Genomic DNA, 24,346 nt, shown 5'->3' with positions numbered 1-24,346 from the left:
TTAAGAAATTTTGAGGTGACTGGTTAAATACACTTACCCAAATCGTCATGTGTTAATACTGGCATGCTGGCTACAGGCGGTGTTGCTGTCCTGCCACCCTGCGGCGTCACAAGACAGGGCATTGAAGGACTTGCCTGGTTCGTGGGACTGCGATGAGCAGGAGAACTTCGAGACTGGGGAGAAATATGCTGATTCGGCGAAGTCTGGTTATTAGTCCACATGTTTTTCTGACTGGGTGAGTTGAGAGATTTTTGTGAAGGAGATAATTTTTTTGAATTGTGTTCTGTGGGAGTGATGGGTCTGGTCAGTATTTTGCTGCTGCCTTCAGCTCTATAAAAATTAAATCATTTATATACTTTCTGACAGATTTATAAACTATAAAAATCATATTATACAGTACACACATTCATAAAGTAATATTTTAACTTATAATAGTAAATAACATTCTCACATTATTGTATATTACAGCTAATACAGTCAAACTTCTATATAGTAAATTTCTCTGTATAACAAATTTTTGCATTGTATCCTGCTCTTTTAGCCAAAAATATATGGAAAATTACTTCTAAATAATGAAGTAAAATTTCTATGTAACATTTTTATTTTTTAATTTGTAAGGACCATCGATCATTAAAAGTCAATTACTCCCTGTGGGTCCAGGTTGAATTTAGATTCTGTTTTAGGTATCAATATGTAAACACTTTATAAAACTACAGTCCAGGTGGGAGAAATATGGGTTGTTAGCTTTTAGAACCATCATGTAATCTGCCCCATGTGGCTACCAGTTGTAAAGAAGGAAGAAAAAGATTAAGTCCAAATGCAGCAGTTGACAGATAAACGATTTACAATTAGCAAATGCTTATTATATAAAATAAAATCTCACTAACCTCAAAAATTAGTCAAGCAGTTGTCAAAATCATCACTTTTCTAATGTTTTTTGACATTTGTTGATTTACAATTAACAAATGTCTAAAACGTTAGAAAAGCAATAATTTTGACAACTGCTGGACTAATTTTCCAGATTAGCGAGATTTTATTTTATTTAATAAGCTGTCCAGTTGGAATTTGAAAAACTGTTAAAATAGTACTTAAGCATGTACTCATTACTAAAACAATTAATGTTTCGTGGGAAGTTGATAAGGACTCAAAAATAAAAGACATTGCAGTAAAATTTGGAATTCCTGTCAGTAGTTTTTCAACCATAACAACAAATGTGGAATTAATTTTAAAATTAGTCAATGATGCAAGACCGACAGCAAAAAGAGCTAGAACCTGTGTTTACAACGATGTAGATGAAGCAGTTTTAATTCTCTTAATAAATGTGAAGCTTATTACGACGAGAGAACATTTTTTAATTGTCTGTACAACAAATATTATAGATGTTTAAGAAAATGTAGTTAAACTAACTTGTATTTTAACATTTAAATGTAAATTTACTTAAAATTACATTTATATTATGTTATTACTGTATATTTATATTAATTTAAATAATGTAAAATAACAACAACAAAAAAATCACATTAAAATAATATGTAATTTCTGCATAAAGTTCCCGGCAGTGAATTTTTTTCCAGTATTTAGCAATCTTGTTATATAGAAGTTTGACTGTATTAAATAATAATCAACACCCATTTGAAACTAATATAAATTAATTCCAGATGTATTATGTCATCTTCCTTGATTTATTGGTCTCTTTTCTTTGTTAATAAATGTTCGAATTTTCTATTGGAACAATTCATTACATCAGCTTTATCTTATTAAGAAAAAATTAATATTTCAAGCAAAGAAAATACAGGTTTTTCTTATCATTGCTTCAACTGGACTAAAACAATCAAAATATCAATACAAATAAGCAACTGTTTCACGGTGTCATCAATGTCAGGCACCAGCAATAAACAACTGGAAATATAGCACTGAATAGATGTAATTTCCTAAATTGAGTTCAAACAAATTTGGTATTAATACTAATTTCTTTTCTCTTTAGGAATCTGTTAGTTGCTTTCTTCAAAAGCATTAGTTGCTTAAATAAGAATGTTTATTTAATTTAATTTGTAAAGTTTTCTTTATAAAGTTTAATCTAATTTTATAACATTTACATCACTAAAAAGGTATTTGTGAAAAACTATGCCCAAGCCAAGTCATATTTTATTGAATCAGATTAGAATATCTAATTCAATAAAATTACTTATTCATTTAGAAATTCATGTTTATAACCCAAAGTTGTCATTTGGAGATGTGTTCCAACAACAGGTTTAGAGCCTGAATGTTGATTTAAAAATATAAATGAGTTTGTGTAATGTTTCTAGTTTTTAATCATGAAGATAAAACTGTTTAAAGTTTGAAATATTCTGTTATTTGCTTATTAATGCCAAGAAAAAAATAAAATAAACTCATGTACTTTATTTAGTTATTACTGTTAATTTGCTATCAATAACTGAACATAAGAGTTAATCTAAAACATTACTCATATTCATTAGTACATAAATGATTTAAAAAAATATGCAGTGATGCATTTGTATTTGTAACAGAACACTTAACTTTTGATAAATTATTGAATAAACTGAATGTGAAGAGTGCACATACCTTGTCTTTTTCAAATTTATATTCTGGCTAAGTCTTTCTAATGTGATTTCACCAGTAGAATGATCTACAATCAGCACACATTCCTTAAGATAAGGTTTCTTCGAACCCTTGAAAACAGTCTGCGATGTTCCCGAACCCTAAAGAAAAATTTCTAGATATTAAATTTACATATCAATAAAATACTTTTTACATTATAAAAAGAGTTAACATTTTGGAATCACAGAAAATTGTATACATTTGGATATAATCAAATCCACAGATGAAGGAGCAATTACAAAACAAAGAGAAAGACAAAGTGACCTTCATTCCAACATCTGTTTGCTCTCAGCAGACTCATTTCAAAATTACTGATATTTATAATACGGAGACAGACTGAGTAAGTTAATACATTGTCGCACGTGAAAGTAAAATATTTTTTGTATATTGTTTATTGACGTTAACAATTAATGGTAATACTTATATAACAAATATTTTTGTGAAATGTCCAAACTAAAAACTCTTATTTAAGAGATTTCATACCCAATGAAGAGTTTGTTAAAGTATCTTATTGCAAAACTAAAAGAAAGAATTATGTAAATTAATTTATAATCGTAAACATTTACAATTTTCTTTTTGAATTTCATATTATGTTACATAAAATATTAAATTAATAAATGAAAATTAGAAAACTTTAGGAATAAAGAATTACTTATAAACTTTAATTTTTATTTTTCTAAATTAATTTGGCCATTAACATTATCTCCGTAATTTGATCCTTCTCAATGCTGCCTTGCATTTAATTACTTTCGAAGAAAACAACTTATCGTGAGCAAGTGGTTTTTTTGATCAAAGCAAACAAATTAAATTACGTATTGTGTTTGCGAGTATCATAATTTAGCAAAAAATTAAATTTTGTTAAAACATATTTTTGTGATTTCATTTACTGTTTGCATAATTAGAAATTTTTCGATATTTATTCATTTTTTAAACCATAATTTATATTTTTTTAAATCAAATTAATTAATTTTAATTTTCGTTTATTTCAAACTTAAATATTTTATATATTGCTTAGAATTTTTGAGTGTTTATAGAATTAAATAGTTTCATATGAGACTTTTGCTCCATATTATAAATTTTCTTCAACTTTCAGACACAATACTGTACATTCCTAAATATGCATACAAAAGTGAAATGTCTGAAAGTCAAGCAGTAGGTATGTGTGTTATACAGGGTGTATCCGTACAGTGGTTACAAAATTTCAGGAGAGATAGATTACACCTAGACAATGGGAAATCACATAGCAATGTATGGTTGGAAACACTTTCCTGGCACGGTAGTGACGACACAAAACACAAGAAAGGAAGGACACGAACAGGGTGAGAAAACATGTTCATTATTCTTAGTACAGCAAAAATGCTGGGACATGTTTGGCTGATGTACGTGATAGATTGCCAGGAAAGTGTTTCCGACCATGCACTGCTATGTGATTTCCCATCGTCTAGGTGTAATCTATCTCTCCTGAAAATTTGTAACTGCTGTACTGATACACCCCGTATAAAAGAATTCCAATTCCAGAGAACTGAGAAGAAAAATTATAAAATTTCTTTCAGGCAGATTAGATCCTCAAAGAAAAGGCCAACTCCACCAAAGCTCTCATTAGACTATTGTTGAATCTCAAAAGTGTAAAAAAAGGACAAAATATGATTACACTTATTTCTTAATTTAGTGTTCCTTTCACATGAGTAATTATTTAAAAATTATTTTATATATTACAGACCAAACTGACAGAAACTCCCCCTGATGATAGCTTGTGATCTTTGTTTGTTGGATTTGTATAGATGAATATGTACAATAGTCTAATTCTGACACACGATTAGGCCATTCATAACTGAAAATGCTTCTTGAATCAATAATATAACAAAATCAAAAGTATAAATAATAAAAAATGGTTGGCAAGTACAAGAAATTGAAAATGACAACCCAATAACACTGTTGAAAACACTTGTATTCATAGTCACGAGTTACAGGGATAGCAACAAACATATTATGTGTGTTACGTGTACAAATTCATTCACTGAGTGATCTCGTTGGATCAGTCTGCATGGTTTGAGAACTTCAACAAATTTGCTTTGCTACTTTTACAATTTGAAACTAGACACCCTGAAAAGGAAACAAATTCTGGAACTTTTATAAAAGCAGGCCAATACACCAACCTTCAAAAGACAGTGCTATTAGTTTATGAAAACACAATTTGTAAACACCAATAGTTAATATAACAAAAATCTTTCAATAAAATGTTCAATTCAACTCATTCTCAGATCCTCGAAAAAACAATTTCAATCGATACAGAATGCATTAAATCAAGCAAGCAAACAAACAAAGGACTGTCTGATTAATCAACATACAGAGTTGAAATGTGGTTTACACATATTTAAATTTAGTTACAGAAATAACCAACGATCGCCTTAAATATTGGGCTATAATCCGGCTGATTAAATGATTGATATAAAGTAATTTGTCACTATAGGTAGACGTTAGGTTAATATATCAATCATTTAATTAGCCAGATTATAGCCCGATATTTAAGGCAATCGTTGGTTATTTTGTATATGCATCGGGCTTTGAGTTGTTTATTATTTAAATTTAGTTATGTAATAAAAAAAAAGTCTTTCAAATTTTTAAAACTTACTTCGATATGAGGAACTGTAACCGTTACTTGATGTCCCTCGCCGACGTCAACAGCTGCCATCTTAGTAGTATCAACAGAAGCCGGTTTAAAATCATCTGCAATAAAAAGAAATAGGAACATTTTAATTGCTTTTGATTATTTACTTCTACATTGTTATACTTTTAGATTACGACTTAAACATTTGCTATACTGGGAGATACCTCAACATTCTCAACTTGTCATTCAGAACAACATCTAACAATTGGTCAAAAACACTAGGCTGTTTGTGATCTAGCTTTTCAATTTCATAATCCAAAGAACTGCTCAAGATGCTTCTTGTGTAGAGAGCAAGAAACAAAGTAACAAAATCTGATGTTATCTTTATATATAATATATACTATATATATAAATATATATAATTGAGGCAAGTTGATAATAATAATCAGCGCAGAGCCCAAACGATTAGGAGCTAAAAGTTGAAATTTGGTACACAGTTAGGGTACGTCACGAGAACGCACACTAAGAAGGAATTTTTTGAAATTCCTCTCCAAGGGGGAGAGGGACAGAATTAAGGCTTAACACTTCCATAAACAATGGAAGTGTTAAGATAAAGCAACGTGCAAGACGCAGATGCAGTTTTTTCGTTTTTGTGGGAAATCGAACATATTTTTAGACCCATCTAAAAATTCTCTAATTAGTCTGGAAGTGGGGAGACCCAATTCTTGCATTCTGTGAAATCGGGTAAGGTTGACTATAATGTAATAATCTCAATCTTTGTTATCGTTACTTTTGCCTGAGCAATACCGGGCCTACCTGCTAGTTTGATAATAGTTTGAAATATTATTCAAGAACATCAAATTATATTAGTTTGTTTCTTGCTATACATCAAACTGAATTTAAAAACTAGATATTGATATAACTAACAATAGTGAATAATAGATTTGTGTCTGCGATCTTTTTAATGATATCACAAAATCCAGTTACTCTTGAAAACCCCATTTCAGTTGAGTTTAAACAGACCTCAATTGTACGTTCTAGGTTAAGGACTTAGAAAAACATTTTGTAATTTCATTGCCGTTCTATTTCAAAGTGACACTTAAAATTCACTAAATTATTGCTTAAATTTGCAAGATAAACTATATAATTGCTGACAGATAGTATTTGACATTGAAAATTTTAATAAGAGAAAAAAATTATCCCAGTTACAGTGTCCCAAATTTTTATACTAGGTCTTTACATTCTCTCGACTGGTCCTCGAGGCGAAATAAAAAGCTACACCGATCCAAAGTTGATAAATAACAAAGACATATTGAAAAATTTTCATTTCGGACAGAATATTTTCCTCATAATTTTTCTAATTCAGAAACTACTTATCCAATGTAAATATGTTTAAAGTGGCAATAAATTCATGCAAATATAATAAAATTTGGTAATTATTACCATATTCAGATGTATTTTAATTAAAATTTTTATATATTTTTTTAACTTTCTGTACTAAAGACATCAGCTATATGTGAATTAAAAGTGTAATCTTTCTTTGTTTAAACAATTTTTTAGACAGTTGAAAGAACTTTCTCGGGACAGACAATCAGTATTTCCTTATCTAGTAAACAGAAAATTAAATCGGACACAATTTATGGTTAAATTAATTAGAATATAAATTAGCTTAGTAAAAAGTTTACGTAAAGCTTTTCGAATAGTGGCAAGACAAACCAATAGAATCAGAACTTACAAAGTGATATAACACGATGCTTTATAATTTAATTTTCACTTTAAAAAAATGGCAATAAGACAACAAAAAGCATAGAAAAAACACTGAAGGGAGGATTAGCTAGAATTTATTCAATTATTAACATCTGTAAGCCCAATAGTTATATCAGAGCCAAATGATTGCCAGATTGGATTGGGTTATTACTGCTACTATTAACAATTAAATGCCCAAGTAATCAACCGAATTACTTAGCATTTAATTTTTAATAACAGCAGTAACATAGCCACATCTAATCCAGTAATTCTTTTGCTTTAATACAATTTATTCTAAGATGCAATTTAAATGTTCATTTTTGAAAAACTACAGTTCTCGAATCTCCTATAAAGTAATAAAAAGCGGAGTTTTACTTTATGACGTAGTTTGTGACCTTGCTCGGACGTTTTCTTTGGTCAAGAAATGCTAATATCATAGAAAATAATTAAAAAAAGAAACGGTAAAATCCTAAATTTGTCATTTAGATTTAATAACTAAGACTTTCTTCCATCATAGAAATGTTATTTTAAACAATTAAATTATGACATAAAAACTTGATTTGCGTGTCACCTTTTTTGAATTAGCACAAAAACTATTTGTAAAAACAAGTTTTATGATTGCTATATAAATATGTATATAAATATTGACCTATTTATTTATTTCTGTTTCTTCAAATGTGTCAAACCTGTTCCGACAATCACACATTAAATGCAGCCATAGAAATTATATAAATATCTACAATTACAATTTTAACGAACATCTTTGAGGTGTCAAACATTTCTGTATTACTAAGGATGAAGAAAAATTCTGTCGCACAATGTAATTAAAGTTAAATTTTCTTTATGCTTTAACTTAATTTTATTATACAAGAATATAAAAGTAGCAAAACCGACCCTCTATCAATAATAATAATGCAAATTCTGTACCTTAAAACTTGCTAATTATCGTAATATTGTGACAAAATGAGGAAGAAGTTGACGTTAAAACAATCTTTAATGTCAAACAAACTAGCTTTATTGTAACAATGACATCTTTGGGACTGTCCAGAACAGAATAAATGCATTGTCTGAAAGTTCCTTTTATTCTTAAATTGCTTTTTTTTTTCAGTTCTGTAAAATCTCAAAAGTGTAATGAGTCTTATTTCTTGTTCAGTGAGTACTACAGTTGATATTGTGTCTTAATATATTGTAACAACTATGGAAAAATAGTACAAATATACAGAAATTTATCAGGTTTTGTATGATGTTGATTTGATAGTGGCAAATATTAAGCTATCAAATCAACATTGAAGTCACCAGATTTTGGGTTTGATCTTCCTTCAGACGTATTTGTGATTCTCAAATTTTAACCAGTATGTCACAAAGAGCACAATGCAGAGTTTGAAAGTGAACCTACAAGAGTGCACTTTTTGACTTATTAAGAACGAACTACAATAAAATACCATAATTTTGGTATATATCAATAAAATTTATCATCCTTTGTATAATATTACTATTTACTTTTCCAAAATATGTTCTCAGTAACATTTGAAAATAGGAATTTTGCTACAGAGAAAACAGTGAACATGCCTTTCTTGCTTACTACAATCAAACACCAGCATTTCTCTCTGCATTCAGGAAATTTTTACCATTTATATGAAAAGAGATTTTCCTATGTGAATAATTAAATAAGCAACTCTCATTATTCAAAAGTAACAAATAGTTTATAATCATTTTTACATTTTAATTTCTTTTAATTTTTGCAAAAAAGACTCAACAGAAAAGCATTACGCCATATCGTTAAACAAGAATGAAAGGTTTACAAGAATATTTGATTTAATGTATGCAGCTGATTTAACAGATGAATAAGTACATAGAATTCTGAAATGTTTACTATTGCATTTATTAAAATATTCATCACAAGACTTCTATTTCTAATTTAACAACATAAAATTTTATCTAAACTTATATCTAGACTTATGTTTGATAGCTCTAGAAGATTGACAAGTTAGAACACTTTATATCTCAAAATTTACTAAAGAATCATATATTACGCACGTAACTATCATCAGTTTCTAATTGGTTCAAATTGATTCGCCAAAATATTAAATTGAGTATTTATCTGTATTATTTTAACACCATACTGGGCCAAATATCAAGCTCCTGGCAATCTAGAATTACCAGAATTTGGCAGGCTGTAATTTTCCACACGGCCATTTTCTCTTTGTTTCTATGGTGTAAGTATCATGTCAGTTCCAGTTGTGTGCAGAAGGTATAGCAGATAGCCACTGTATATATATCATAAATTTCAATGAAAGAGAACATTTGAGATTTTAATTTTGCCTCTTGTTCTTACAGATATTCACATACAATGTGTAATGTGGCAGTACAAAGCAAAAACTGCTAGCATTTTGCCACAATCATGAAACAATCAAACGTGGCAAGTTAGATTTTCATAATGCAGCTCCTACGATGATTGTCATATTTGTTTTATGGCAATATCTTTAAATTCTTTTCTTAACAGGAATTCTGTTCTTTACTATCATTTGAATACCGCATTTACTCGCATATAAGACGAGGCGTGTCTTTAAAGATCATAGATTTATTAATACAATTGTAATTCATTTAATCACAAATAAAATATCAAATGCGCGTAAATGCACACACTGTCCGCAAAAATTAGTAGCATTTTAAACTTTAAGGAAAAATTTTGTAAAATCGACAACATAATTTGTTCATGTAATTCTAGACAATCGAAAACCTTTTCCCCAATTCTTAACAGTCGAGTCCACTCTCCATCGATTACACTTAAGAGTTTCTCCGAATCCTGGTTTCCGAATAATCATCTGTTTTCACGTGGGAATGGATTAAAACTTATATCGGGTTTTTGTGCGATTTTGGAATTTCAATTTGGAATCAATTCAAAAGCTTTGCTTTTCCTATTGCTATTCATCGTTACTCCTGACATTACACAAGAATGATTATAACGACTCAGATAAAAATCCTTTTGTTTTTAAACACAAGAGGGTGAGCATCCAGTAAAAGATGCGAATATGTGGTTCACAGAAATTATTGCAAAAACGCAAAGAATCCTTCGCTTGCGTGTATAGGACGAGCTAGGTTTTGAAGCAGTGAAAAATGAATAAAAACCTCGTCGAATATGTGAGTAAATATGGTAAATGCTTCTGTACTATTGAGTGATGTTAGACAGATTTCCTTTTTTTGTTTTTCTTCCTAATAGTAATCGTATTAAAGCTTTTGTTATTAAAGTAATGAATACAAAACAATCCATTATTGTCTGTTAGAAATTTAGCTCAATAATATGCATTGCAATAGACAAAACTTAGCAAGCTTTTACTAATCAAGAAAAAGCAGCATAGTCTAGTATTAAGAGAAAAATGATTGGCATCATCTTGCTGCCTTTTTGTTGTTGTTTTGTGTGCGCATCATCCATTATATCAAACAAGGAATAAAAACAGTTTTGAAGAGGAACAAATTTAAAATTAAAGGTGAATTTATCCAAATACATTAAAAAATGACAATTATTTAATGTAAATTAATAAATCTAGGATTAAATTAATTTTTTTTAGATTATCCCCAAAATATATATTTAAAATATAAAAATAAGCTAATTATTACGTGTATAAAATGCAACAGGATGTGTTAATCAAACATTGCCAATATCTAAAAATATAACTTTGCACAACACACACCCTTTTAAAACTAAATTTGTACTTTAATGTTATTTTAAAATCATATTATGACAATTATATGGATTCACAAAAGAAAAATAATGTATGTAATATTTGAACGTAAGAAATTCTTGAGTTAATAAGGCTATAGAGTCGGTGATTCCAACCCCAACTCGTAGAATTTTAGGTCTTGATTTCATCCTCTAAATAATAATATAAAATATACACTGATTATATTAATCCAGAATGACATTTCATCATTACTAAGTGAATCATCAGGCTAGTTTTAAACATTTCTTAAGTAAATAATTGGGCATCTCTATTGAAAATGAATGTACTTATCATTTATTTATATAGTTTTTTTATCACCACCACTAACATCTTCATCTTCGACCACACACTGGCAAAAATTTTCTGTGATTTAAGTATTTAAAAACATTAGATTTAGCCCAATTCTTCTTGGCCATTTCGAGTGTTTTGACAATAAAAATTTAGAATTAGCTAACACAGAACATATTGAAATATAAAGCTTCGAAAAGAAGATCAAAGTAACCAGTAATTTACAAAAACAGATCACGAAGTAGTGAACTCATCATAAGATCTTGCATTACGGGTGCCTCCTGTAATTCAAGATTGGAAGTTTACACTCCTACTAGGATCTTAGTATAAAGTACATAATAAACAACAGGAGTTGGTCCATTTTTAGATTCTGACTCCACAGCCTGGATTTAATGAGAGAAAGGTTAAGAAACATATTTTATGAATCTAAAAGGACAATCCTTGCAAGTACCAAATCCAATGTAATTATGCATTATTACTTTATGCAATCATACGGCAAAGATGCAACAATGAAGATTTTTATTGACTATCTGCAATGCTAATGGGGTTAAAAAATTTAAAATGTTGTCAAATATAATTGTTTCAAAGTTAGAATGATGCTAACTGTAAGGATAAGAGAGACGGTCTATCTTTTTTACACAAATCTAAACTAAAAAAACTGTACAAAGAGTTTTACAGACAATTTCAAAGTGATCTATCATATAAGACAAACAATCTCACTGCACAATGATGATTGATTCCAAGTTTGCAAATGTTTTCTCAGTTGCAGAGTTAACAGTTTTGTTTATGATGCTTCCTAGTAGTAGTAGATGAAAATACACTTGAATGCAGATGATAGATGAAACTCAGACAGTTACTGTATTGATTGGAGTATATATCACATATTTCTCAAATAATAATTAACATATATTTATTCCAATAACCTTAAACAGCTTCGCATAGTTAACCACAAATGTTTTCGGTCCCCAAGGACCTTCTTCAGGTGGAATCTGAGTAGAGAGTGACCCTTCGTTCTAAACTCCCATTACAGATGCATTCCAACCCCTGCTACAGATGTGTATTATAGACAAGCAACGCTGCACATGCGTTGGTGACTATAACGCCAGGTCGTACATTGCTTGCCACATCTTCGAAAGTTGCTTTTCATCCCTAAAGTTGATTAAGAGGCCCCAGGTCATTCTCTACTCAGATCCCACCTGAAGAAGGTCCTTGGGGACCGAAAACGTTTATGGTTAACTATACTTTGCGAAGCTGTTTAAGGTTATTGGAATAGATATATTTATTATTGCTTCGTTTCTCAAGACGGATTTTATTTTAATAATTAACATATTTAAAATAATTTACAATGGCAGCATTCTTTGAAAGACCCCATTTATTATTATAAACAAAAAAGTTCAATACTCCCACTTTTACTTTCTTCACAATATATGAAGTTTAGTCATCTATAATTCAGCAATAAAAATAATAATGCTTTTTGTAACTATTATAATGCATAAAAAAATGCATTATTAAGGTAAAGATACAACAAACCATAATCAAAAACAGAAAATATTGATTGTAACATTACAATTACATAAAATAAAATTTATTGTAATGAATAATTTTTAAATTCTTTTGTATTAAAATTTATATAAGATTTCATGACGACGATATACAAGTTGAACTTCAACGTTGCAAGAAAAAATATTTAATTTATGTTTAAGATTAGATTGTTAATCTTAAACACGTCTAACCTATTTTGCTTATCAGCAATACCAAAACTTTGAGACTGATAACACTTTATCGAATAAAATGATCAAAATAATAACCATGATTATAATTACATAACTTGTACAGTAGATATTATAACATAATATTAATTTAGTTTTTAAACTACACTGTTTGTATTTTGTATTCTTTTTAATATTATAAATGCCAATGTAAAAAATAAGGAATTGTTTATTGGTACAGTTATACAGGGCAAACCAGTGCTGTTACAGCTAGTAGCTGTTTAATTATGTTCATTTGGAATAGACCTAACTTCATTCTAGTTCTCAGCTTAGAGTTTGCTAGCAATTAAGTTTAATTTGTATTTTTATCCATGTTCTGAACAGCTGTAATGAGCAATCTCAACCATTAGTTTTAGTATACATTGTGGTATTCCAGGAGTGGTTAAATCTTGTCCTGATAGGAGCTATATACATTAGAAACACACAAGAGCCTAATTCACTATTGGAACTGTACTATATAATATATATATATATATATATATATATATATAAATATATAGTATATAGTAATATTATAGTAAATATCACTGTTATGGTAGGTTAAGAATGCATACATCTGAGTATGTATATAGGAAAGACTATGTAAGAAAAGGCTGAAAAAATCCAACAAGTTGCTTAACTTTCCTGGCAACATTTGGTGGCACCATCTGTTATGCTATTTTATTAGAAAAACTTTTTATAGTTTTAACTGTTATAAAATGATAAAAACACTTAATTTTGAAGGTAGGAATGGGCTTTGTAGAAAATTGTAAATGATGATGAGTAAAATCATCATTAAGCCTAATGTTACTAGAGATACACATGACCCCCTTTATCTCCCCACTCCCGTGACTCGTAATCACCAAAATTTAATAGCATCAATCCTCCGAATAAATAAACCACCTCCTGTAGTTTATTTATTAGGAGGATTGATCAAAATGCACAGGAGTTATTAAGTTTTGAAAAGAATGAACAAAATTATGCCCCCCATACACTAATATCCATAAATACAGAAAACTACACTAAATTTTTTTCATTTCTTGATGTCTAAAGATCCCGAGTCCAAAAATGTAAAAATCTGAGGGATGTCATTTTTTGATCGATTGCAATACTTTCCCTTTGTTATATATAACAACCCAGAAAGTAAAAATAGGTTTATTATACATTAATTTCTTTTCATCTAAATACATATTAATGTTTCTCTTTCATTACTCGCTAGCTTATCTGTGGTTTGTACCTAAGATATTATTTATCTAAAATTCAGTTCATAATTACATATCCTTCCTAAGCTTTCGGTTGCCTGTTCAAATTGCAAGTTATGCTTATGATCCATGTGTATATCACATTATATAATAGTTGGCAAACTTATCAAAATATTATATGTGTAAGTAACATGTCTTAAATTTTTAAAAAGAAATTGGGAACCACATTAATTTAATAGTCCAGGGAACATCTTGCAGGTTGGCCACTGTGGGTTTATTCATCACTAATTTGTGCTGGTGAAATATTTTGTTTACTGTATAATTTGTTTTTGACTTTAATTCTGTTAATCACACTAAAACTGTTTATGGAACTCCATCAAAAAACATCTGTCACAAGAAGAAACAATACTTCTGTGAAAAGATAACTCATTGACATTTTGATGACACATGCCACTAGTTAGAATCATGACATGAATCATTATCGAAGAAAGATAAACACTTCCCAAATTTGGAATGTTATAAGATATGACCACCAGACAAAAAACTCTTAATAAAAATGGCTGATAAAAGTGGGAGGCCATGGCTTTAGAGCCGCCACAAACTAGTGCTTTGCGAGAGCAAAATGCTAGCAAACGTGCCCTAGCACAACTGATGACGTCAAAGGCTCTGCCCCTCTCTTCTTGCTCACGTGGTTTTTCCTTTGCTACAGCAGCGATACGAGAGTACTCTCGCTGTTCACAAAATTCAACAACAAGAGCAGTTACGCTAGCAAGAGAGAGCAGGGGAAAATGAATGACTACATAAACATGATACATGTTGGAAAAGAAATAATGTAATTTACATACATAATAAAATTCTATGATTAATACATTCAGTATTGAAAAGAAAATGGTATAAATGTTGTATATTAAAATAGTAAATATTTATTTATAAATATTCTTAAGCCTAGTTAGGCTTAACTAGTAGGCATATTTTTCCCATGCTGTTTCAAAGTTCGGAACAAAAACTGACTGATTACAAGTATAGGTTATAATAAAATCTTTGTTCTATAGCCAATCCACAACTGTGGAATCACGTCATGTGGATTACGTTATGCAAGCAAACGTGTAGTTTGCAGCTGCTTCTTGCCGGCATAGCTTACCTAGCAAATATGGCTCATAGCATCATGGGAATAAAGGCAAGACTTGAGAGCGTGACTGAGCGTAAACTAGCTCTCGCTTCCTGTAGTTTGCAACAGCTCTTAAAGTCCTATGCAGTTTAACTGCATAGGATTTTAAAGCCATGACCTCCCATTGTTGCCACCTGCCAACTCTGAAGTAGACATCCACTTCATCATCACTCAATTTTCATACAGAAAAAAGACTAAAACTCTACCATTAGGCTTCCACCCATCCAGTTTGTTACTTAATATTTTAATTTTTAAGCTTTTAGCTGAAAATTTCTTTAAAAAAGTCAAAGCTAAAGTGTATGTACAGTACCTGCCATATGCTTGCACAGTGCACTCAGTTTCAACAGCCATTGATCCTAGAATATATTGTAAGGCAAGATTTATTCAAACAGAAATCATTTACTGCTTTACAAGAGCTAACTCCAATAGTAAAATTTACAAGATATTCCTGTAAAGTCTCCATATCAGCATTAGATTTAAAATACCAACAGATCTCCAAAAAAAATAGCACCAAGAATGGCATAGCATCAATCATCAGACAGGACCAGCACCAGATTAAGCCTCTAGCGAGCCCTAGACAAAATTTAAATTGGGGCCCCATTTAAATAAGTTGCTTCTAAACAAATCTTATATAATGTGACATTAGCGTAGCTAGCATGGGTGACACCTGGTGCGAATATCGTGGTGTCACCCCAAGTCACACCGTAGTGTCACCCTTTTTAACTCTTTTATAAAACACTATTGAATTGTAATATCTTCGCACTCGAGCAAGTTGAACGCTACATCGAATATGCGATGTCGCGACAAATAAGTTTAGATTTAGAAAATAAATCATCATCATACGTCAGTACTACCACGAGAGGCGGCCCTAGGAATATTTCTAGATGGTGCGAGAGATCTCATGGCGCACGTTACTTCTGACGTACAGGTGGCTGTTGACCTTTTTTTTTTTTTAGATAACGGCTAGTCGACCGGAGCTTAGTAGGAATCGTTAAGTACAGCCTTTTCTGTCCTATCTAATTTCTTAAATAATTTTCAACTCATTTTGAAACAGAGAAATCTTCTGCACTGAAGCCGGGCCCTGGAAATTTGTCTACTTTGCCTATTCGATAATCCGGCCCCGGACAGGACACTACGATCAAACAAGCAAATCAAGTTACGTCACCGACTCGCTTATCTGGCCACTTTAAGCCCACTTTAATAAGCAACACATCCACGATCTATACCAAGGCAAGATTGCAGACACAAAAAATGCGGTCGGAACATGACAAATGGTCATGCAGGATACTCAAAGCCGGCACAGTTAAATGCAACAGTCTTGGCGGAGCGTGGCACAACTCCGGAAGTAGGCCAATTACGGGGCTATATATGGCAAAGGATTACACAGAGGTACAATTCCTTCAAATTTTTTGCTCCTACATGCATTAAGATCTCAACAGTGTCGTTCACATCTGTAATTGGGCCCATAGAAAGTTATACAACTCTATAACTTCCATTACTGTGGTTATAAAGCTGGCTGAAACTGAAATATATACTATTATATAAATATATAGCATTTCTGGTTGAGTTGTAAAACGAATCAAAGTGGGTACCGCCAAATTTGGCTACGAAGGTTTAATTAGCATAACAGTAATGCTGCTAATTAATCATATCATACGGTTTAATATAAATTCATATATAATTGTAATTAAAATGAGTTTTGTATAGGCATATGGATACTTACATCTAACTGAATGGAATGCAACATTACCACTACGAGAGAAACTTCTTCCTAAACGGAATTCCCTAACTTCGTTTCTTAAACCTAAACGATCGGCGATCGTCGTCATTTTGTCAATTCTTATTATTTTACTCACAAATCAAAAATCAAAACTTTTAACTTGTAAAATACAGTTCAACGACATTTAAATTACGACATGTTCATTCTCGGAAACTATCGATGAATTTTACGATGCCGATATTCCAAACTTCGTAATAAAATGAAGAGAAATTAAGCACGAAATGTAACCAGACGAACTGACGCCATTTCCTCTGTCTTGTACGTTTGCAAATAACGCCCTCTTTAAAATTTTTATCGCATTAATAATTCTTTTTTTCTTTTTTTTTTCTTTAAATGAAAGTTTTACAATTGTCAATACTTTAACATATTTTAATAAATATTATGTCGTCTTATACAATAAAACGTTATTAAAGTAATAAGATGTGATATAAATAATATAACTTATGATCGATGAAATTTAATGGACGATTATAAAATATATATTAAATAATTAATAATTATTTTAATGAATTAATTAACAATTTATAAGATTATTTAATACATTTATGAAATTTAAAGAAATGAAAAATTTTAAAATAAATATTACGCAATTTTAAGAAATTACACAACAGATGGCAGTATGCAACAAAGCGTAATGTAATTTGTTTGCTTGTTTATTTATTTAACACGAAAATATTTCGGTTGTTTTAATTTAATTTTTAAAACTATTTATTATTTATGATAAGATTGGGCATATTTATATAAAAAGAAATTTAAAATTTTTATTTATGGAATTCGAATTCGAATCCCTTTTTTGACAAGGTCTATAAACATAAGGTCAAGGCACGATACCGCGATGCATCGCGGCAGTCGTCTTTTTAAGGGTAACTGACCACGTGGAGGAAACCCGGTAAACTCAACGTGGCCAGCAAGTCCTGGCCAGGCGCGAACCCACGACCGAACTCCCAGTGTTCAAGGAACAAATACCGCTTAGTCGCTGGTGGGACTATGTAACAGTAGGAGAAGAAGAGAGATTCGACATTTCTCGCACGTTAAAATAATAAGTTAATAAATATTATATTAAATATATTAAAAAGCTTAGTTATTTTTAAACTAGGCGGCACTCGTATTTCTGCTAAATACAGATCGGAACACTGTTGCCACGTCTACCGAATTTTCGGTAGATCTACTGATTTTGGGTCCGGTCTACCGATCTACCGATTGAAGCACCAAATCTACCGAAAAGTTGACAATAATTAAAAAAAAATTTTTTTATTTTTAATGCATCTAAAAATTATCAATAAAACATTTCTTTGTACCTTCATTTCTTATATATTGTAAATGACATTATTGCGATACAAAGTTATTTCTGCTGATCTGTTTAGCAACCTCTATTATGTAGTAACATAATCATGGATTACATTATAACAGAAATCGCCAGAAATGTACTCTTTGTAAGCGTGCAATAATTAAAAAAAGATTTTTAAGAGTACGATAGTGGTAGTGAAGGCTCTAGTACTACCGGTGTTACTAAAAAAACTATGAACAATTCTACAAACACGAGTGGGAAGCCCTACCAGAGTTCAAAGGGTGCTTAACTCAAAGTAAAAAAGGGCGACAATTTGCAGTTTGCAAGCCTTGTGGCAAAGCCAAAAATATTTCAAGCGATAAAGACGCTTTACTTAAACATAGTGTCAGGAAATTTCATATAAAAAATGTGGAGACAATCTCAAGTAAACAAGTCTTAATGATAAAAACTTTTGCTATATCCGGATCAAGGCAAGGCAAAAACAATTGGCGGCATTAATTAAAGAAAATACGTTTTTGTGACAGTTTAAAAATAAAAAAATGAAACTAATTGATTCGTTACTGTTTTATATTTAGTATTATTAAACAACATAGAAACGGAAGATATTGAATAATTAGTATTATTAATAATTTAATAGGTGGTTGTCTCTTTAATCCGAAAACATTCGGTAGACTAACTTACAGCTAAACAGGCTTAAAACTTTTTAATTGGTTCTTCATCAAATGCATTTCGAACCAGTTTTATGAGTCCTGGTCCCTCATCAGTGCTACAGGGAAAACATAGGTTTTTTATTAACATGGGTGACGCGAGTACGTACATAATAAGATTTACAAAAAATTCCTTAAAAAACATTTTTAACTAAATACATTTTTTATACCTTTTTAGTTCTTCGTATACTCCTTATTAACTATACATTGCTCACTGGTATCTGTTTTCATATTCGTTTTTAATTCCTAGTTTCCCGTGTACTTACAGTAGTACTATAATTATAAAGTTTTCTTATATAAAAATTTTTTACAAAGATCTGTGTAACTAATACAGAGTTTTCTAAAAGTAAATACGTACTTACTATTTTTTCCGGATGTATTTCAAACATTTTACAACAAATTTTGGTTCTATAAATATACCCTTAAGACTGTTCGAAAAGCATTGCGCTTTTTACAATACTAGAACGTTTTTCACAGTAGGGTGCCACACATAAAACTATTAGTCTGTTGCGCCCTCTATTACATAATACCACTGTTGGTCGATTTGCATTCCATTTGACAGATTAACTTAATGAAAAATTTCGATATCAAGATACAAAATATTCCAGGTGTGAAGAGAGTGATGAGATATGTGGACGATTACTTATTAATTTTTAACCATCAGATAACCAATGAAAAAATAATTTTTGAGAAAATTAATAGCATAAACCAATACATAAAATTTGATACAGAATTAGAAAAATATATAAAAATTAACTTTTTAGATATTACTATAAAAAAAGGGAAAGATTGTTTCACTTTTAAAACTTACAAAAAACCATCGGACGTAAACAAAACAATCAATTATTATTCCTACACCCCTAGTACCATAAAAAAGAATACATATATTATGGACTTAAAGAAAATATACACTAGGACGAGTCAACATAACGAACGTCAAACTATGGTTGAAAATTTAAATCATAAATATATACTTAATAACTACCCCAAGCACTTATTAAATATCTGGCAAACACAATATTACAAACACAGGTTTAATATAAAAAACAAGAAGGAAACCAACCATAAACCGTTCCCTTATATATCTAAACATATTTATGAAAAATGCTCCAAATCCCTAAAAAATGACAATATTGTTTTGGCCCTTTTGTTAACAAACAAAATATCGCAGCAAATCTGTAATGTTAAAAAACCAAATAATAATAATATATGGGAAAAAACAGGAGTCGTTTATAAAATCAGCTGCAATTGTCAACACCCACAATATTACATAGGTGAAACTGGGCGTAAATTGGAATCACGGATCAATGAACATATGGCTGGCATCAGGTTGAAACATAACACCTCCCCTTGGTTTAACCACATAATAAACAATAGTTGCCAAATAGAAAAAAATAACACCAAAATTTTACATTCCGAGAAAAATATATATAAACGTAAGTTTAAAGAACACATAGAAATAAATAAACATAGCAATAATAGTAACTTAGTAAATCTGTCAAATGGAATGCAAATCGACCAACAGTGGTATTATGTAATAGAGGGCGCAACAGACTAATAGTTTTATGTGTGGCACCCTACTGTGAAAAACGTTCTAGTATTGTAAAAAGCGCAATGCTTTTCGAACAGTCTTAAGGGTATATTTATAGAACCAAAATTTGTTGTAAAATGTTTGAAATACATCCGGAAAAAATAGTAAGTACGTATTTACTTTTAGAAAACTCTGTATTAGTTACACAGATCTTTGTAAAAAAATTTTATATAAGAAAACTTTATAATTATAGTACTACTGTAAGTACACGGGAAAATAGGAATTAAAAACGAATATGAAAACAGATACCAGTGAGCAATGTATAGTTAATAAGGAGTATACGAAGAACTAAAAAGGTATAAAAAATGTTTTTTTAAGGAATTTTTTGTAAATCTTATTATGTACGTACTCGCGTCACCCATGTTAATAAAAAACCTTTGTTTTCCCTGTAGCACTGATGAGGGACCAGGACTCATAAAACTGGTCCGAAATGCATTTGATGAAGAACCAATAAAAAAGTTTTAAGCCTGTTTAGCTGTAAGTTAGTCTACCGAATGTTTTCGGATTAAAGAGACAACCACCTATTAACATAAATACAGCTACTAAACAAATTTAATTAGTATTATTAATATTCGAAAAATAAAAAGTAATTTTTTGTTAGAAAAATAAGACAAAATGTACGTACTTAATTAGTAAATTATTATTTTTTTACGTAAGTGCTCTGTGTTAGTTATTTGTTTATTATTGCTTTACAGTTCATAATAATAAAATAAATGACGAAAAAGAATGTTATTGTTTATTTGCAACCCCCTTTCTGCCACAAAAAGTCAATCTACCGGAAACTATCGAAATCTACCGAAAATTGCCTAAGGAATCTACCGATGGCAAGCAGATCGGCGTAGCAACATTAGATAGGAGTATTCGAAATAAATTTCATCAAGTGGTAGTGGAGGAATCGTTATTACTATATTTATAATTCATACTTAAATCTGTAATAAAATGCAGATAATGTAAATGTAATTTTAATAATATATAGTGTCCCAGTTGTTATAGCCTTTAATGGAAGCAATAAACCGTTGTACATTTTTGTACGCCAGATGTTTACTGAAAAAATTGTCATAATGTACATTGACGATAAGTAAATTGTTTGCATTACAGTTATATTACAAACTAGTTTCGGGTTTTTATTAATTAAGATGGAATGAATTTACAGTGGAGATGGCAATCGTCAGTGAGATTGGAAGGGACACAAAACTCACATACCACAGTTACATAGCAAACTATTATGTATATTAATCAATTTATAAATGACATTTGATATTTACTATAGATTATTTGCTAATAGCTAACTACAAAGATGAAATTTCAGTCAGATAAAGATTCCTATAATTTATCTGTTGTGAAATATTTTATTGCGTATCTTGTCAATTAAAGATACAGTAGTTTTGAACGCAACTAAAATGTAGAATCATATTTACGATCAATGTTGATATTGAAAACGTTATAACAAATTATATTACTCCGATTAAATTATCTTTCGATAGTTACAGTTGCTGTTTTCCTATATTTATATAATTATTATTGTTTTTCGTCCAATAAAATTTATTTGGAATATAAATGTTTACGACTAGAAAACGATATAAATATGATTAGTTCCGACCTATTCTGAGACGAATTTCCGACATGAACTTCATATTCGCAGTTGCTTTGCCGATTCTAGTCTTAGGTAAGTTGATGGACTGTTAAAATTTGTATAATTCTATCCAGAACTTAAGTCAGATATTAGAGAATATCTAAAAATAAATCGTTTTCTTTTAAATTTAAAATCGTTTTCTATTTAGGAATAGAAATAAGAGCATTGAGAGATGGTTATCCTTTAGCTTCAAATGGTTGCAAATTTGGATGCTCGGGGTTTTTTTTTTTTTTTTTTTTTTTTTTTTAACTCTTTCCGCCCTGTGGGTACTAAGAGGGCCTCTTTTAGTAGGCCCATTATGGGTTCGGCCAGGCCCACAATGGGGCGACCGGGTGGTGAGGGACGGGGCCCGACATATCCGAACGGACCACCCCCCGAAAAATTCCTGGGGATTATTCGACCCGTTCGGATTCGATCCCGGGTCCCCAGAGCGGTAGGCTGCCACCTTGACCGCTCGGCCATCCGGCCGCTGGATGCTCGGGATTAGGTGAGAACAATCCAACTTGTAATTACGTTTGTGACAAACATGGCGGAAGTGACTATGGCTATTGCTATGCCTGGACATGTTACTGCGAGCATGTTGCCGAAGGTACTAAGCTTTGGGGAGATTCTGGTACCGGTCCTTGTAAGTCTTAATAAAGATAGTCCTTCGGGCACAAGCTGTATCGAAGAAAAAATTTCACTATATGTTGCCATTGTAACATATTGCTATATTTAATATAGAAAAGCATGTATTGTTTATGAATTTATTAAATTGAAAGCATATTGATTATATTCTTATTGCTATAGTTATTCATTATGTAGGACTATATCTAGTCCATGACAAATTATTAACACTGAACTACCAGATTAACATTAAAATATTTATCAATATCAAATGAAATTAGCAATATATGAAACTGATTATTCTCTTATTCGAAGAGAGTACACAGAAAATAATCTTCTTTAAAACTGACAACGTTAATTTTACTTAGATTAATTATTTTTAAACGATTAAAAACCTACATATCACGTGCTAAACCAGGAAGCACCATTTTACTTTCAATTCAGCGCACCATTTAAAGGAAAAAGTTTATTTTACACATTTAAGTTTTTTTTTTGCCATTATTGAAATTATTTAAAATATTTATTTTTAATTTTATTTTATTGAGTTTTAATTAATATTAATAATTTGAAAATATAACATACAGTACACGAATTGTTCTATATTTAATTATAATACGCCTAATTAATAATTAAGATTTAATATTTATTAAGGAAAATATATACGCCTTGCAACTTTGAAATAGTTTTGGCGTAAATCTTGAATTCTGAATTTTCTATATATATAGTTTTATATACAGTAGAGACTCGTTAATCGGAACCCCGGTAATCAGAATCGCCGATAATCGGAACGATTTTCAGTCGGACTGTGTCGTGCCGAATCGAACGTTTTTGATACTAAATTTACTTCTAAAGTACAATTTTTATGTTTTTATATTCTTCAATATATTTATTTTGTTTGTACAAAATAAAGAAATAATTTTTAACGATACGATAGCCTCGATTATTATTATAAAAATTTTCGTTAGGCTTACACAATCGGACGAAAAATTCAACACGAAGCGACACGCAACGGAGAAAAATTTGAATATCGGACCGGTTAATATATTTATTCGTACATAATCGGTATCGGAACAAATCACTAATCTGAACAAACCCATTCCCTAATTGATTCCGATTTTCGGTTCTCTACTGTATATATTTTTTACGAAAAAAAATTAATTTGTGTATAAAAATTTCAGTAAATAAATTCTTTCCTCAAAGTGGAGTTTTTGGTGTTGAATTACTAACCTATTTAACGATTTACACATACGTGCGAGAAATGTAAAACGATGTGTATCAGTCGATCGGAAGCTGTCAAAATATCTCATATAAACGAAATACGTTTATTAAAATTAAATATCTTCTAGTATAATTCCTCAGCATAATTTTGAATTATAGATAATGATACAGTAGAGCATCGATTATCGGACTCAGTTGGGGACTGGGGTTGGCCGGATAACTGAAAAAACGGATAACCGAAAAGTATGAAAAAATACATTATTAGTATAGTATATTAATATATCCCATGTAATTAGTTTATTAGTATGTCTCTATTAACCTGCTTCGCGTTGAATTTTCATCGATGTTAGGCCTAACAACACTTTTTAAAAATAATAATCGTCGCTATTATATCGTTAAAAATTATTTCTTTATTTTGCACA

General features: G+C 30.4%; 1 protein-coding gene across 1 annotated transcript in view; it reads right to left on the bottom strand.

Annotated features, from left to right (window-relative positions):
• The window catches only part of Eaf (ELL-associated factor), a 28,518-nt gene extending 11,374 nt beyond the window's left edge, over window positions 1–17,144 (bottom strand). The window contains exons 1-4 of the mRNA XM_067265612.1: window positions 16,825–17,144; window positions 5,252–5,346; window positions 2,584–2,720; window positions 38–330 (exon numbers count right to left, since the gene is read on the bottom strand). Of these exons, the coding sequence (XP_067121713.1) occupies window positions 38–330; window positions 2,584–2,720; window positions 5,252–5,346; window positions 16,825–16,930 (631 nt within the window). The 5' untranslated portion in view covers window positions 16,931–17,144. The remainder of the gene's footprint in view (window positions 1–37; window positions 331–2,583; window positions 2,721–5,251; window positions 5,347–16,824) is intronic.
• Between the last annotated feature and the right edge of the window lie 7,202 nt (window positions 17,145–24,346).

Source organism: Centruroides vittatus, unplaced genomic scaffold, assembly GCF_030686945.1.
Source record: "Centruroides vittatus isolate TY-2023 unplaced genomic scaffold, ASM3068694v2 contig_233, whole genome shotgun sequence".
Taxonomy (NCBI): Eukaryota; Metazoa; Arthropoda; class Arachnida; order Scorpiones; family Buthidae; genus Centruroides; species Centruroides vittatus.
Note: the sequence above shows the minus strand (reverse complement) of the source record. Positions and strands in the feature narration are given on the sequence as shown.